Here is a 17,824-nt window from a genome sequence, read left to right as displayed (position 1 = left end):
TAGTACGAATCGGATGGAAAGAGGCCTTGATTCCAGCTGCGCAACAGCCTGCCCTTTTCTTTTTGGCTAGAACAAAAAAAGTCCCAACAAAAAAGATTGGGCGAGGAGCGAGGATCAATCATATGCGTCGCAACCCTACAGCATAGGCAACTCTGTTGTCGACCGACCCACCCAGTTCAGCCCACTCGGGCTCTACAATTCTAGTTGATAACAGTTCTAAGAACTTCAGGGCCTTCCAGAATCACTGGCTATTATGTCAAGATTTCCTTGCACGAGCACGCACCCCTTAGTTCCATGAGTAACCTATAAAACCTATTGCTGCTCCCATCCATCCACTTTAATAGGAAAAATTCATTGTACTCGTGTCAAATCCTTCCAGATCATGGATACAGTCATAATCAGCCTCCCCCAAAAGTGGGGGCCATTCTTATGGAGAACGTCTCAATCATTCAAATCGTGGCCATGTTCTCGATTGGCGCATACAATGCTCTGGAAACAGCAATTGTCGCATTCGATAACTTCAAACATTACCGGAGCCTGTATTTCTGGAGTATACAGATTGCATCCTGGGGGATCCTCGTGCACGCCATTCCTGCCATGGCTCGCTTCGTTTCTCAAGCATCCAATCTCGCGACATCAATCCCCTTCATGATCGGATGGTACGCGATGGTTACCGGCCAAGCCGTCGTACTCTACTCGCGTCTTCACCTCCTCGTGTCCGATATGCGAAATATGCGTTGGGTTCTATGGATGGTCGTCATCAACGCCTGCCTTCTACATATTCCTATGACCGTCCTCTTCTTTGGTCTCAGCAACGGCGACTCACGCTTCGCTCGCCCTGCCGCGATATTCGATCGAATCCAATTGACTGGCTTCTGCATACAAGATTTTGTCATCGGTGGTATCTACATTTACGAAGCAGTTGGTGCTTTCAAGTTGATGGGTACAATTCGCGGTCGTAACAGCCGCAGCGCAATCATTCATCTATTTTGGATCAACATCCTTGTTGTATTCCTGAATATCCTACTCCTTCTAGCAGAATACAAGCTACACTACATTCAGGTGAGCTTCAAGACTGTGGTATACAGCATCAAGCTGAAGTTGGAGTTTTCTGTGCTCAACCGTCTTAGCTTGGCGGTTCTCCCCTGCACCTGCAAGCGTGAATCCACGGAGCGGGGCCGGCCAAGTGATCAGGATATCTTTAATAGACGCCTTCCACAGACAACTGTGGGACCAGAGATGGCATTGCAACCTGCAGTTGCCCCAGGAGAGATATCACGCCATTGTTTGTTACCAGGCTGCCTATATGGGCATCAGACAGCGTCACGGGAATTGTCCAGCGAGAGTATCATATCCCCTGGAGACATTGCATACTCAGGAACACTCTCCGAGAGCCACTCAAGCGCCCATCCGACTGGATCATCGGAATCTCTACCGGTACTGGAACTGAGTCTATCTGAACTTTCACCAAAGTTCGATGTCTGAGCATTCCGCCAGAGATGAAGGCTGGGTGTTGCTGGGCTTGTGGGCTGAGCAGCGAAGGTGTGGGTGGTGGTGGACACATGGTCAGATATAGCCGTGCTAGCTAGCTAGTCACAGCTCGGCCGTGGTGTTTGATTTGAAGTCTTCTCAGACTGAACAACTGGTAAATCTGTTCAGAGACAAGGCGAATTGCGCCCGCCATGTTATTGTGGTCGGTATCGAGAGGTCCGAGCGATAGATCAGCGAGAGACTCAAAGAACGAGATAAAAATAAAAAGGCAATACACAAGATCGCAAGAAAGAAGGAACATACGGAACAAGAATTGTACTATTCACACCCAACTTTGCCGTCACACAATGTTTGGCATTATCCTTTCTGGCCTAGCCGCCAGGCCACGGCGCTGTCATTCTGTCTACTACACACGTCCCAGAAAATGCATATGAGTACCGAAGGAGCTCTAGGTCAGAGAAATTCATTTTTAAAAGATTACCTGAGAGCCATTGACAAATTCCGAGGAGTGCCATTGATTCGTACAATATTTTCCTTGTCAGACAGCGAGTCTATTGCATGTCCCTTCGGTCGACATGAGCTTGACCCTATCCATAGAGATATAACGGGGAAATACCTTTGGCAGCCATCAAAGTTGCAAGCTGATCGACTGGAGGTTTCATGGGGAGGCGCCTCGTACGATGGAACACCAAAGCGGGAGTGACACTTGTTGACAACCAAAGAGTCTCACGGCTTCGTCTGTGCGCTGTCTAGAGACGTATGGATTGGTGTAGGATGATAAGACATCTTGGAATCGAGTTATTATCGCCATAGCGACCAATGGATAACGAAGAGAGACTTACTATCTGGCTGTCGGAAAGAGGCCAACCTTTTGAGTTCGAGGTCAAAATGAAAATCTTCCCAGATTTCTTCATGCGAAGAACAATATGTATGTCGGCTCCGCATTCTGAGCTATACTCAGACGCTTTTTTGAAAAGTGTTCTTCGTCTTCTGCGCGCCTTTTGATTGACTGCGTCTGCTAGGTTGGTTTCCGATGTTGGCGGAAGGACCATATTGTCGCCTGTGGCTAGTTATTCTAGCAGATAGGAAATGAAAAGATCAGATCAAAAAACAATCAAACAGTCGATCAAAACTCGAAATTGGCAGTAGTGACTTGATAGATAAATGGTGGTCCATAGCGAACCCTGCACTTATGTGAAAGGGGGAATCAAGGGCAGTAGGACAGTAGCGTTCGCAGTGTAAGCGAAAACCAGGGCATGGACGTATTGTTGAACTGGTCTCAGATCTTACAAGGACTGGTGAGTTGTCGCGACTCAGTTGAATGAGGGCTTCCACTTCACTTTGGGCAATGCGAGAACTCTTTTAGTACAGTTGGCTCGCCGCTTCTTCCGTTCAACGAATACAACCACATGTGTTTAAAAACCAAGTTTTCGTCATGATTGGTGGCAGCACATCTTGAGGCGAAAGACTAGCAGAGCTAGATTATAATGTGACTTTCTGGTGGACTCAAATATCCGCGGCAGCCACGGCAGTTCAGGCGTCCTCTCCACCCACATACGTTGTGAATATATATCAAGCCGTAGCTGATCCTATCATAGTCTTCAGCTACCCGATTTCGAAATCAGCTTTTACCACCGAAGATCATCTCACCTCCTGCAATGATATTCGTGAAATGGCACCTGCTGCTGCAGGCAGCTGCGTTTTCGCCTGTCTATGCGCACCTGAAAATGACTTCACCCGAGCCCTACAGTAGAGACACAATTAACAACTCGCCACTGGCTGCAGATGGTAGTGATTTTCCTTGCAAGCTACAACCAGGCGCCTTTCATGCCCCGACAGAAGAATCGATTTATTGGGCCGGGCAGAATAACACCATCAAGCTTCTGGGCAGCGCCACCCATGGTGGAGGGTCTTGCCAGGTGAGCCTCACCAGTGATCGCGAGCCGACGAAGAGATCGGAATGGAAAGTCATCAAGTCCTACGAAGGAGGATGCCCCGCAAGTGTACCCGGCATTCTTCCTGGTGATGCCACGTCGGACCATTCCCTCCAACTCCACTTCGCGATTCCCAAGGGAATTGAGCCCGGGAAATACACCTTGGCCTGGACGTGGTTCAATCGTATCGGCAATCGTGAGATGTACATGAACTGCGCACCCATCACTGTGGCCAATGACTCACCCTCGAATGCGTTCGACGACACGCCCAAACAATCGCCTGCTTTTCCTCCTATGTTCGTTGCCAATATCAACGGTTGCATGACCAGAGAGAATGTAGACATCCGGTTTCCTTCGCCTGGAAGTATTGTTGAATATAATGGCAACAGAAACAACCTCCCGGAAGAGAGCGAACCGGTGTGCAGCGGAAATCCTACATTCGGTCCAATTCAAGTCACCGATCCAGCCGACACCGGCGCGGCAGATTCCATGACTGAAAATTCCCACTCAACGTGTTGTTCCTGTGGCTGCCAGGGTAACTAGACTTATATCAGCGGCCGAACGATGGGGTCCTTGCAGCTTTGAGCTATATAGACTGGAGAGACCCGATTATTTAGCTCAATCAAAATGGCCTGCAAAGCACAAAGTCCACATAAGTAGCTACCATCATAGACCTAGTCTACAATGTTCCATCTATCGTTCTGGATTACAAATTTGGTCTTAACATTCTCGCTTCAGCACGGCATTGTGCGAAACAATGATAGTATCTTGCTCGACCGGTATGATCATCCAGAAAAGAAAAACAGAGGCATCGCACTTCTCATCCTACACAAAGTGCAACCACAATAGACGACAAAGAAGCGCTAATGGACTGAGATCGGTCGCTCACATAAGCAACGATTGGTTTTAACAACAGGCCACATGTTAAGTGAGCGTTTGTGGATTAGTCGGGGAGCACTTTCAAACTAAGACAAGTCTATCGTTGAAAAAGCGTTTGTAAACTACCACCTGCAATACGTGCTTTGTCTATTGAACTTCTAACCCTAACTTATGTACCACACATATAGTATCCGAGCAGCAAAGATGAAAGATAGGATCGCGAGACCTTTCTCGATAGGCCTTCAAGCAAAGAGCCAAGCCAACACCAATGAGTTCATCGTTCAGCAACGAGCATAGTAAGATTTGATACCGTGATACGCAGTCTTGTTGGCTACACTGACCAACAACTTCAACTCCCCCTCGCATGTTGCTCGGGTAAAGATGGTACTCTGTCACATTAGCTGAGAATCTGGTGAGACGGAAGAATGAACTGACCTGCAAGAGTTTGTCAACGGATATACTTTCCAGCTGGCAAGGCAAGTCTTTGATCTCGGGTTCCCATTCGTAGGTAGGGTTCCTCAGCATCAATTTGGTGACAACATCAGCTAGAGCGCATAGTTTCATTGTCGCAGGATTCATTTCTGATTCATGGATCTGGCAGCTATTTTCGGCCCCGACTAGTGAATGTCAGTCTTTGTAGTTACTAATCATATAAGTGGATGCCTCACTGATCTTGACATCACCAGACTGTGTAAGCAGGACTGTTTCCGGGCTCAGGGTAGCGAGTGCTCTTCCAAGCCCGCGCAGATATTGTATTCCTTCCAATACCTATTCTGAGTGAGCTGCAGCTGCCTCTGCAAGATACTTGAGTTTGACTCACCGGTTTGACAATTCCAAGCAGTTCATCGTTGGTAATTGAGCAGCTGGAGGCTAAAATGTGGCTGACTGACACTTCCGTTGGCTCCCAGACCAACGTGCAGGATGCATCCTGATGGTAACTCTCGATTAGCCTCAAGAAACTTGGATGAGAGATTTGTTCCATCATTTCTGGGAAACCTGTAGCGGGCGAGAACTGTTGTTTGAATTCTTGGATATGCACCAACTCTCCTTTCATCGTCTTGTGTCGGGCAAAGATCAGAGTCCGATCTTGCGATGATGCAGCAACAGGTTCGAAAGTATCCCATGGGTTTTGGTTCAGCTGTGGGATCTTTCGCTTTGGGCGATCCGGGAGTGATTTCTTCAAACTGAGGGCGATTGCGGCGGCAGTCATTTTCTGACTCGGCGAGGGTTGAATATCCGGAGAAGCAATTGGTTTTGAACTCGGGTGCTCCTGGAAGAAAGCAGATTGATCAACCCACACAGTCGGAGGCCGACTAGGGCTGACCTGATTGTCCTTCATCTTTGTGTGTGGTTTTGGCGACTTATGGAAAAGGGCAGTGGGAATTACACTGGAATTTATATCGCCAAAGCTTGATTTCTACATGCCCCTTTGGCCCTCATCACGATGGCACTTGGTCACGACATCATATTACCATGTCACTGCAACTTAAAAGTGATATCCCGCAAATTAGCAGGCTATGGTGAACTCTTGATGATCTATATCAATCACAATCGGTTGATGTTTCAACGATTTCGCTTGGTGGCTTGCTTTGCATCAGAAAGCAGGTCTTGAATGCTATTTTCTGCGATCTCACCAGCCCTCACTCTATTTTGGTGCTCAAACTATCGCACAAATTGGTCTGAGTTAAGAATTATGCTCTTTGTCAAAGTCTGTTTAAACAAAGGCAAACTCAGTTGGCATTGTTCCTGGCCATGTGTAATACAAGCTGCAAATAAGCCCAAATTGTATCATCCCAAGGGAGAGAAAAGAATTCCAAACGCTGGACCAAACGACGCTGATAGACTCGTGTGTATATTGAAGTGTCTCACTAGGCACAACAACCATTCTATGAACTGCCCTGTATATCCTAGGAGCAATAAGAATAGGGGTCTTCTAGCTTGCTAACAATCCTCCCCCTTTCACAGGCATGCTATTGGAAAAGAATAGTACCACTGCGTGAGATACTTTGTTCACGTATAACTTTACCTGCATTCTATACCGTATCGCGGGCTGTTTTAGTATGGATATAAAGGGGTCTAATGCGAAGGCAGCGAGAGTAGTTGTAGTAAGTTTTGAAAAATGACGACACAGCCTCCTCGATTCCTAGGATTACTTGTAAGGCTCAATTCATGTAGTGCAGGGAGTATTATGGGCTATGCCCCGTCTACAGTAAATTCTGCAAATTTTGACATAAGTAGTACTCCTCTTCTCCGTTTGAGCCGATTGATCTCATGTCTCCAACATCAATCCGAGCTCTCCAAAATGGCATCTGAGAGTTTCTCTCGAGCATTGTGGGTTTCTATATGAGAATATCTGGTCCCAGCTAACGTTTGACAGATCGATTAAAGACTTGCTGTTGCCCCCAGAAGATGCCGGGAGGCAGCAAACGACCGCTGCGCCACCACAATCTACAGAAGAAGCCATCGTCACCCGGAGCATCAATCTCGAAGAGAAAAAGCCAGCTACCTCCGCCAATGTGAAGAGGATTCCTTTCAGATGGGAAAACTCCGGTTCACGTGCCGCAGCAAATAAACGGAAGCACCAGGCTCTGGCATCACAAAGGCGTCGCAATCGAGCCAAAGAGAACCTTAGCTTGATGTCGGATGTCGATGCGTACTCGCGTGAGGCTGGCAAGCTGTCGTACCTGGTGATGCAGCAAAGAGCTCAAATGCTCGTCCTGAATGGATTCAAGGAGCTAGTGTTGGCCAAGCAGACAGATCGTGCCATGGAATTTCTGGGCCGTCATCCACAGGTAGTTTCTGCTTACGTCTTCAAAGCTACAGCTCTGCTAACCACTTTCCTAGTCACCAATGTTAGCTTCTAATACGTATGGATTCATCGCACAGTTTGTCAGATACTGTGGCAGCTACCTTGCTTCAATAACGTGGAGTGACGCTTGCATGGATTTTGAGGTACAATACAAGGACGGAACAGCAGGGCAGGTGCGATGGCGGGTAGCGATACCATTAAAGCTGCAGGGTACGCCCAATCTGGACTTTCAGGAGGAAATGCAAAAAGCCGACCTTGCTAAGAGTTTGTTACCTACGGCAGAGTGGACGTTTTTCGAAAGTCTGAATATCACCAAGACAAATTCTATGCTCTTGGTTTTCGAATAAGATAGAAATATGTTTGGACGTTCAAATGGACTCTGGCTTTTCCTACAGCGTTGCACGTTTTTTTTTTTTTTCCATAGGCACTCTGATTCAGTTGATAAAGCATGTCATCTTTCGCATCAAATATCGCAATGGTCTTCACCGGTATGATCCTTTCCTGCAGACTGATAAATCATAGACTTTGAGAAATGATCATCGCGGTAAGAAAAACCAAATAATAAAAGCCCAGTCCACGAACTGTCACTAAAGATGGCGCATTTCCTGACGCTTCAGCAGCTCTCGTAGGCTTTAGCTGTGTAGCAGCAGGCAAGTCGGACACTGTCATGGCCTCCACAGTGCTAGCCGTTGGCAGAGTGAATGTTGGGATGATCAAGGTCAATGGCACGAAGGCATTGTTCCAGGCTATCGTTCCTGTTGTGTTCGTGGTTTGAGTGGTCGCCATTTGTTTCCGATCCAAATCTTGGTGGTAGGGTCGCTCTCAGAGTCGCCTGTAAAATTTCAATGTTAAAACTTGTCAATCTTGCAAAATAGCACTGCAATGCGCATGAATCAATGTACTTACTCCGCTTGTGTATGTGACATTAGCCGAAAAGTATGTAGCGTCCGATGAATCTAATTCTGCCTCCCAATGGCACACGTACAGCTCTCCCAACTAGACATTATCTCAACTGTCAATGATATGGGTGGAAATTAAATCCTCCTGGGGGTTTTACCTTAAGCTGGCTATCATCGGGAAGGTAATCCCTTTTCAGGTAGTCGTGAAATTGGGGGGCCAAAAGTTTTCCAAGAGAATAAGAGTGAGGACTCGAGCGGGGAATGAACTCATATTTATGTGGTCGTTTTAGCTCAGTTATGTCTTGAACTCTGAATGAAATGAGAGGAAACTGCTAGAACTACCGTTTTCCCTTGCACGTGGACATCAACAGTAGGCTATATCATTGCGTTGAACATGATTCTTCGAACTAGACTTTTTTTGCAGACTTCCGGTATACATTCAAGGTGTCGAACTTATTATAACCCTATGTACTATGCTGTGCACTATCTCTCGAAGCTGGTCACATTAACATCTTCACCATCTTCACCATCTTCACCATCTTCACCATCTTCACCATCTTCACCATCTTCACCATCTTCACCATCTTCACCTCATCTTCACCATCTTCACCATCTTCACCATCTTCACCATCTTCACCATCTTCACCATCTTCACCATCTTCACCATCTTCACCATCTTCACCATCTTCACCATCTTCACCATCTTCACCATCTTCACCATCTTCACCATCTTCACCATCTTCACCATCTTCACCATCTTCACCATCTTCACCATCTTCACCATCTTCACCATCTTCACCATCTTCACCATCTTCACCATCTTCACCATCTTCACCATCATTCCAATATCCTTGTACCGGCTCTTACTTTCTTAGTGATTGTTATCGTACTATTTGCTCTATTTCGTTGTGTCTCAAAGCCCATTACGTTGTAGAACCGATTTGGTCACTCCTCGAGTACAATCACGCCAAATTTCCTGATAGGATTAACAGATTCATATCACCCATGAAAGCTTACTACATCCAGTTAGCCATGCTTCTAATCCATTCCTCACATCTTGATACGTAACTAATACGTGAAGTTCGTCACCGAGTAGCAGTATGGATTTACTGCAAATAGAACATCAAGAATGAAATGATTCGGGACATTTTGGAGACGAGATACGCCAGATCACTGGTGTCTGTGTAATATATTTTGAATCTGGACACCGCATGAGAAAAAGCAAGACAACAAATTCGTTTCAATTTAAAATAAAAGAAAGCTATCTATCGGTCTATCTATCGACCTAAGTATCAATTTATCGAACTGGTAAATCAAAACGCCCAAATCAACGTTAGCAATCTAGAGGAAATCAAGGCATCAATGGGCGGCGACGGCTACTCCTGGTCGTTGGCCAATCGGAGTATTGACCGTGCCTTGGGGTTCCATATTTTGGGCAATCGTATCCCGGTATAGGTCATACATGGCTTTCGCCACCGTCAAGCATGCTTCTCTCTGATTATCATTCAAGTCATCCCAACCCTTCTTTTCCTTCCATTCCGCCATGAATTCCGCTTCCGTGCGTATGGCTCTTTGGCCAATCGCGACGTTGGGCATGTTCTGCACGGCGTTGGTGTTCGAGTTCACAGCAGCGCCAGAGGAAACCGGATTGTGAGGTGCCTCATCTCCGTCAAGATTGATTGGGTTGGTTGACGCCCCCCTGTCTTGCACGCAATTGTGCAGTGGGGGGAGGGGGAATTCGCGGTTGGCCCGCAGATAAGAATTGAGTTGCAGGTGAATTGAGACGTTGTGTATGCTCTCGCTCAAGTGATTGCCTCGCTGCTGACCCCAATGGGCAAGGGGTGGGAGACCGATCTTCAGAGCCTCTTCCAGTGTCACTCTGGAGCACACGCTGATACCGTTCTTCTTGTTTGTCCCAGATCTCTTTGATCTTTGCGTCTGCAGCAGTCTTGCCATTGCAGAAGCGAATGAAATCGGATCTCGGAATCCAGGAACAAGAATTTTGCATTTTGTCGGTATCTTCTGACCTCAGGTCTTTCCATTTAATCTTCAACCAAGTACAGGGATCAGACTTGTATTTTTTATTCGGATTTTTCCTTTCTTCCGAGGCAATCCCGTAGATCCCGACAACATTGTTCTTGGTATACCGCCAGCCTTTGCTTCTTGGGCTAAGTTTGATCTGGGAGATCCGCAGAGACGATTCGGAAATGCTGTTCATGGAGGCATTGGTATATCCATGTCTGTATTTAAACTTGTATCTGGCTCCATGGCGAGGCCCGTACTGGAGAATGACAAAGGCTGATCCTCGCAGGGTTCCCCAACCATCTATAAGAGCGTCGCCTTCCTCCTCATCATTGGAGGGATCAAGGGTGGCTAGAAGCTCTGGCTCGTCGGGCTCGGTGGTACCTCGGGCACTGGGAGACAAATCATCTTGATTATGTGAATGACCGGCCGCAGGAGGGCGTTCGTGACCACTTGAGCTGGACCCGGTTCCAGCATCATGCATCGGGGTGTCATCTATCTCGATAGACTCCACCACTGGACTAGGCGATGGTTGTGGGGAATTGGCTTGGTCAATCAGACCATTGTCGTCAAGCTGACCGCCATCGTGTGTGTGTGACGAGTTGTCTGTTGGAAGTGGCTTTTGCGAAAAAGACGCCTGTGCATCTGCACTTTCCATTAATCCACGGGGCAGCCGGCCTCCTTCTGCTAGTTCCACCATTTCGGGAAGGTGAGATTTGTTGCCCTTGGTGTTACTGGTAGAGCTTTTATTAACTCCACTATTCGATGCCATATTGAATGACCGACCGCGATGTGCTCTGCGAAAAGCAAATCATTCACGCGGTTGATGGCAGGTATTTATGCATTTCGAAATTTAGAGCGATGTCCTTGTAGCCCTGCGATCTTTCAATGTGAGTTGTAAGTAAATGCGTGTACCTCAGATTGTTTGCTTGTGCTCAACTTTCAATCCGAGCAACTGAGCATCAACTTAGCTACACTCTAGCTCGTTGAAATTTGCCTCAGAATAAAGAGACAAGTAAATACGAGGGAATGCGAACTTCATAAGTTGCTGGCGAGTTCTGAAGCCTTGGCTTTGAGTGTGATCACTTTTTGAGTCCGGACCCTTGTTGATCTTTACTTTGGAAGGCATTTTCTTCTCTCCAGCCAAATAACGAGTAAGGCCAGCAATTTCATGAGGGTAAAAGACCATTTCTAAGCAATCAAGCAGCAAAAATCCTCATAGTGATTTAATTGCGGTGACTGTCGCTGGGGTTTTAACTATTGCATGCACATGCGTTGACGTCCAGAACTCATTCGATGGGCCGGTCTCAATTTGAGAAAGTTTGTGGAGCCAAAAAGTCAGTTTCAAGGTGCAAATATGTCTTGTATGCAATACAGCTGCTACGCTGGATCAAAATTATAGCTGACAATTTGTTTGATTTCTAGGGTTTCCTTGGCAAGGACGGCGTCTAAGACTGGCCGTCCTACGATCCTCGGTCTATTGGGTATTAAAAATTACCATATGTGCTTAGTCGCAAATCTTTCTTCCATCTGGGCTCGGGCTACTGTAGTACAATTTGCATGACGGAGGTCTGTGATCAATATTGTATGGGAACCCGAACTCTCCAACTAAACAAAAAGCACCGGTTGACATCTCGATATGAAAACCAACACAAAGTCAAAACCATTGCCAAGCGATCAGTGGTACATGTGGCCATGTCCTTCTTTAGCCTGAAACCTTGACGTCACTTTGAGATCGCAGCTAGAGAACGCTTGGTATACTCATCTTCTTTTATGATCTGCTCCAACTTGTAGAACTTGTAAATCGCCAGAAGCGCTGAACAGGTAGAAAGTGTCGCTCCAGTTACAGCAGTTGTGACAATTGCCATTACCGACCAGTCTCCACCTTGAGATGTACACACGTTGATGACAGTGGTCAGCAGCCCGGCGGCAGCATTCAAGGATAGAGGCCTAGTTCAGTCTTAGCCCTGGGCCTGCACTTCAATGTCTCGCACGGCGTTGCTCACTTACACAAAGAGTTTATTGATCAGCCATAGGTAGTTTCCCCTGAGCTTTGGGAAGCGCATCAGCCATATGAGAGCTCCAATACCACTCACAAGAAGGAAGCACGCAATTGCGAGTAATGGAGGGTTCTGGATGGTATGCAGCACGGTACGGCCTGCTTTGTTGACCTGCAACAACTTTTCAACCTGATTGGAAGTTTGCAGTGAAGTGAACGTGCCGGGGATGACGAGATAGCCGGCTAGCAATGCCCAATTAGCCACACCGACCGTAATGTTGAAGCTGATATCCATTTCTGCCTCTTCTTTAAGCATTCTGACATAGGTAGTCTCAATCGGGTCGTCGATCTGGCTGGCTCTAGACAGCGCCGTCGTCATATTATCAGCTGAGCGGAACGGAACGAGCGCAGATTTGGTTGCAGGAAAGGATATCTTTTTCGATCCCATTTTCTCTGTCATACTTGGCCACGGAGCTAATGACCAAGTAATACTCAGGGATATCACGATGAGGACATAAGGAAAAAGAACGTTACAATGCATTATATAGCCCGCAGTCCAAATTTGCTGCATATTTACGAGGGAGGAAGCTGCAGTTTTGACTCGCGGTGAGCCTTGCAGCTGACCTATTTTCCAAAAAAGGGAGGCCCCTGATAGAAAGCGACTATTATTACAATCCTGACTCTACCGCAATTTGCAGATGCATATGAAAAAAAAAATCTGGCGCCCAAATATTCTTCTCTGAGGTCAGATTTTGAGACGAGAAACGACCACGCCTGTTCGAATCTGAGGGTCAAGCGACACTTTGAAGCTCCTCTTGTCATTTTCAGACGAGTGCCCGAATATAAAGCTTCCAGCAGACCTCTTTCCTTCCTTAGGGCTCTCACTCCATCTAATGGCTGCTTGGCTTGATCTCGTCAGCGAGAATGAAGTTTGGAATTTAGTGGATACCAACCGGTTGGAAGAACTTGTGCAGGAATTGCCCTATCCAAAATGGCAATATCCGTCCCTGCTCTACTTTACAGGAAATTCAAACCGCATGAAAGCTTTGCGAGCTCTGTTCCCCTACAACAACATCACACGCAAAGGCCCCTCTGGCTTGATTCGTCTTCATCTCAGCACCAATACCGCTCATACACAGAGCCCTGTATTGTTTGCTGAAAGCAGTTTAAACCTGGAACACAGCATGGGCGACTCGAAATGGCTCAAGCATTCAACTACAAAGCATCGAAGCTTCTCTATAACGGGCACAGAAGGGCTGTTGCCCCCTGCAAGGCTACAACAAGAAGTGAAGAGGGAACTTGTTTTACCATGGACCCAGGTCCTGTGTTTGTTCCTCGATTCCGCCGCTGACATTCAGGCCGCAAGAAACTTACTCCAACAACCATGTCGACAGCTGACTATTGGCGACGAGGGTATTCCGGCTCCCACGCAGATAGTCATTGTCTTGACCAACGGCAAGCATACAACAAAAGCCTTCACACAAGAATACGCACAGCTTCAAGAGATGATCAAGACCGGGACAGTCACGATTCTCGATCTCAGTCCACGTAGCGGGCTTTCAGACAGCGTCGCTTTTGCGCCACTGGAAAGCTTGATCCTCAAGCAACTCGGTATAGTCCAGGCCGAGCAACTATCAGCTTGTCGGCGGTTCTCAGCAGTTCACCTCAGTGCTTTCTGGAATACTCATGTACAAATTCACCAAAGGCTGCTCGATGCACCGCCATTTGATCTATTGGAAAGGGCCCGAAGGGGCTATACGAAAAATGACACGATGGGCGATTGTCTTCGAGAGGTCAGCCAGCATAGAAAATCCGTTAGCTGCTCAAGGGAGGACTTTGATGATCTTGTAGCTACGGCTTTCTTGATGGATGCCTACCCCCCCTGGAATGCATGGTAAGTTTGATTTCTTTTCACTCGCACTTTCATGTCTCGACTTAAAAGCTGAATTGCCCAGGTTTCTCGCCCATCTTGGTTTTCGCCGCATTTTATGCGAAATTATGTCTCAGTATCTGGGACGCAAAGTTCCAGGGCCATATTGCTGGCGTTTCATTCCGCTTCGTGCAAAGTTTCGAGCAGTTGAGCTCTGTGAGAACTTCAGCAGCCATTCGAAAGGAGACGTTGCATCGCTTGTATCGCCGGTGGGGTGGTCTTCGTTCCACCACTACTTGCTTGGTCTGTCTGTGTCGGCCCCCGGAGCATATGCTCCCCTGCAAACATGCAATATGTGACACCTGCGTCGTGATCTTCGGAAATCCAAGTTCGCTTGGGGAGTATCACTTCGAGGTCGCTCAATGCCCTATCTGCGACGAGAGGTCCAACGTCACTGTCCGCCAACTACCTCCAACTAAGCATCCGGTGATTCTCAGTTTAGATGGCGGTGGAGTGCGCGGTCTGATTCAACTAGGCCTTCTACAGGCTTTAGAAAGGCGCATTGGTGTTCCGATCGCATCTCTACCAGATCTGTGCACTGGAACTAGTGTAGGTACGTACGACCACTGGCCGAGTGATTATGGTTGATAGACTAACAAAACTGGCGATTCAGGCGCATTATCCACTATTAACATCATTCTCAATCAATCTTCAGTCACGCAATGTTTCAATGCATTCCCCGACCTTGCGCGAAATATTTTTCGTCCTTCCTCAAATAGCCCAGTTCCTCGCTGTATTCGGTGGCTTGCCTCGGCGTTCAACTTGATCACAGATGGTCTTTATGATTCCGATGGGCTGTCACAAATTTTCAAAGCAGCCGTTGGCCCATCTCGCCGCATGTTCGATGTTGCCACGGCTAGCCCTGCGGGTTGCCGGGTCGCTATTGTGGCAAGTCGTACCTCCGATGGCAAAGCCTGCGTATTGGCCAACTACCGAAGAAAAAGCCCGCGTTGCGCAAATACCGCCTATCAATTTTTGGCGCCACATCATGACCGGGAGGATCCTTTTCTATGGGAAGCGTAAGTCGACCGTCCGAGTGCACCCAATGTGAATAGTAGTAGCCGATTTTGCTAACGATTAGCTTTTGACAGAGCTATATGCAGTGTTGCAGCACCCTTGTGAGTTCAGACACCATGAGACATAATATCGCGCTGACACTCTCTAGTTACTTCCAGACCAAAACTTTGCCAGGCCTTGGTCTCTTGCAAGATGGTGGGGTCCGGGCGAACAATCCGCTAGCCATTGCTTTGCGAGAGTCGGGCATCATCTGGCCCATGGCGAAAAGGCACGACCTTCTCCTATCTGTCGGAACAGGATTCTCCACGTCTAGTCCCAGCGATTCAACTGGTTTTCTTGATCGCATTCGGGAGGGTGCTCTTCCCCGACTGTTTCGGGCCATGATGTCTTCTCCCTCTATGGATGGAAAGCAAGGGTTTTTGGAAGCTCTCAATTATCTTTCCCATTCGTCGACACCCGATATTTTCCGGCTGGACCAGGCCATTGATGGTACACTGCCAGCATTAGACGATACGTGCTCGCTGGAAAAAATGTCGAATATGGACTTTGCAGTGCCAGCTGAGCTTGTGAGGAGCATTCTTGCGTCGGCCATGTTTTTCTTTGAGTTAGATGAGTCTCCCGTCCAGGGCAATGCTTCCTTTTATTGTCGGGGATCTATTCTTTGTTCACGACCGAACCCTACCGACATCCTGCAGCGAGTTCTTGTCGAGTTCCCCGGCGCCAGGTTTCGGTCTGGTCAGGACCACGATTTGGGAAGCATAGATCCAGTCGACGTTTGCCGACTTTGTGGATATTTCAGAAAGCGCGTTGCTTTTCGGGTCACCAGCCTTGAGGAAAGAGTCTCAATTGAGATTGCCAATGATACTTTTCGTGAAAAGATTGGCGGCTTCCCCAAATCGACGCTAGAATTTCTCGATGAGCAGAAGGCTTACGCTCAGTTTGGACGTGCAGATCATCAAATCCTAGATTGGCCGCCACGGAGATCTTGTTACTGCTATCGTGGGTCAAAGCGACTAGTCCACTTCTTGGAGCCTACTGTTGGGCAGAAAAGACGGCGGCTGTGAGCTGTGTGGATTTCTCATTTGGTGTTCTAGGAAGATAACAGTTAGAAGCAATATTCGATTTAGGCGAGACGGGAAATCCAGGAAACTGGCACCCAATAAGACGGGGCCCGTGCCCAGTCTCGTCTGCCGCTTTCCCCGCCCCTTTCTTCTGCCTGGCTGGTTTACCCTGGCAATAAAACTAGTCGGGAACAATCAAAACAAATCAATATTATGCTTAGGCTGTCTGAATCTAAACTCCAACATGCCGTGTCTGTATTTGCGCCCTATGCATACACGTGATGGCCGCCCTTGTTTGTGAAAATCTAGATATTTCGAGTAGGGCGTTGCAAATAAAATCGTCATGAAGGTCACTCGGTGGCAAAGAACCATGCGCCATCTCCAATATACCACCTATTAAAATGGCGGTGCAATTGGCGCCTAGGAACATCGTTGGGATTATCAACAGGCTGGCTTGGTGCTTTGCCGGTGCTGGTCTACGACTAAGAATTCGAGGTCCGCCAACGGTGGTGAGAATGTGAGGAAAGCCGTTGAGAAAGTACCCAAGAGCACCAATCGACTGCGTTCGCCCATAAAACAGACCTTTCGTTCTTAAAAGGCCTGCGAACCTCGAGACCAATCTCGGTTTCAGTGAGCTGAGACGTCAGTCTGCGATCGATATCCGATGAACCCTTTTCAAAAACAAATTTGCGGTCGCTCTGGCGACACCACCTCAAGCATCTACAGTCGATCCACCGACACGGCCAAAGATGCTATCCCTATGACTACCATACCAACTAACCTACAAATCAAGCCATCTCTTCCTGAGATAAATCTACTGGACCACCAAATCTCTATGGCTCGTGGGTCTACCATGGCCTTGGAAACCACACGGCCGCGACTGAGAAAATCCAAAACACAACCCCAAATGTCGATTTTGGAGTTAAAGGCCGAACGAATGCAACAACATAGTCAGCAGGGGCTTGAGAACAATTTTTATTCCAAGTGTTTTGAGAGCTTCCACCAACTCGTCAGCGCCACAATGGACGCAACCCAAAGTCTTGCTCTGCAGTATCATTTCAACCCCGCAAAAAGCCCTTTTGGTGACCCGCGCCTGATTCGAGCTATTGTTTTATTAAGAGTGGCTCTTGATAAATCCCAAGCTGAGGAAACCAGTGCAGAGCAGGAGTGGAAGTAGCAGTGGAGGGTCTCTTCTGTTCGGCAGTCTTCACTTCGATGGCTTTGACACTTCGGGAGCTTTGTGTCTTTGACCCTGTCAAGACCATTTAGGATAACTGGTTGAGCTGGATTTAAAACAAAGGCCGTGGGGTGACTTGAATACTAGACGATGTTTGATCTGTGGCTTGAGGTTTTTTCGCAACAATTGAATAGCATATCAGAATCCGTGCTATGTGTTTTTCTTATTAGCCACAGCAGAGGGGCCGTGCATTTCACCATGCGCTTCGCGTTGTAGGGACAAACCGACGAGCTTTAGGAGCTTTTGAACTCCGCGCGTAAGAACTGTTTCACTTTGGAGACAAAATCGTCTTCGATGCTCTGAAGCACTCTCTTGACCGCTTCCGGAAGCAAGATGATCCGCCGATCCAGATGCTGGGGGCGGCATTCACATAAAGAAATCTTTAGGAGAGCTTTTTGCTTTAGCTGGGCTGTCAGCTGGTCGAACTCTGACAGCGCTGTCTTCACGAACTCTTGAATGCGATAAAGACTTTTGGTCTCTTTGAAGCCAGCGATGCATTTCGAAAATTCAATGGCCCCGCGAAGCATCTTAAGGAGATTTTTCCAA

The 17,824-nt window shown here is 47.5% G+C and overlaps 4 protein-coding genes across 4 annotated transcripts; 1 reads left to right on the top strand and 3 right to left on the bottom strand.

The window, feature by feature from the left end:
• Positions 1–8,598: 8,598 nt before the first annotated feature.
• N7506_003246 (uncharacterized protein) lies at positions 8,599–8,853 on the bottom strand (the record flags this gene model as incomplete). The annotated part of the gene is made up of 1 exon (XM_056952541.1): positions 8,599–8,853. The coding sequence occupies one exon, from the start codon at positions 8,851–8,853 to the stop codon at positions 8,599–8,601; it is 255 nt and encodes an 84-aa protein (XP_056814233.1).
• A 518-nt stretch (positions 8,854–9,371) lies between these two features.
• On the bottom strand, positions 9,372–10,806 carry N7506_003245 (uncharacterized protein; the record flags this gene model as incomplete). The annotated part of the gene is made up of 2 exons (XM_056952540.1): positions 9,372–9,711; positions 10,295–10,806. The coding sequence occupies 2 exons, from the start codon at positions 10,804–10,806 to the stop codon at positions 9,372–9,374; spliced, it is 852 nt and encodes a 283-aa protein (XP_056814232.1).
• Positions 10,807–11,758: 952 nt separating this feature from the next.
• Positions 11,759–12,481, bottom strand: N7506_003244 (uncharacterized protein; the record flags this gene model as incomplete). The annotated part of the gene is made up of 2 exons (XM_056952539.1): positions 11,759–11,984; positions 12,045–12,481. 2 exons carry the CDS (start codon positions 12,479–12,481, stop codon positions 11,759–11,761), a joined length of 663 nt encoding a protein of 220 aa, XP_056814231.1.
• Positions 12,482–12,926: 445 nt separating this feature from the next.
• N7506_003243 (RING finger protein) lies at positions 12,927–14,551 on the top strand (the record flags this gene model as incomplete). The annotated part of the gene is made up of 2 exons (XM_056952538.1): positions 12,927–13,927; positions 14,041–14,551. The coding sequence occupies 2 exons, from the start codon at positions 12,927–12,929 to the stop codon at positions 14,549–14,551; spliced, it is 1,512 nt and encodes a 503-aa protein (XP_056814230.1).
• Between the last annotated feature and the right edge of the window lie 3,273 nt (positions 14,552–17,824).

The sequence above is a fragment of the Penicillium brevicompactum genome (genome assembly GCF_028827555.1).
Source record: "Penicillium brevicompactum strain IBT 35665 chromosome Unknown utg000002l_segment0_segment0, whole genome shotgun sequence".
Lineage (NCBI taxonomy): Eukaryota > Fungi > Ascomycota > Eurotiomycetes > Eurotiales > Aspergillaceae > Penicillium > Penicillium brevicompactum.
This window is presented reverse-complemented; position numbering and strand designations above follow the sequence as displayed.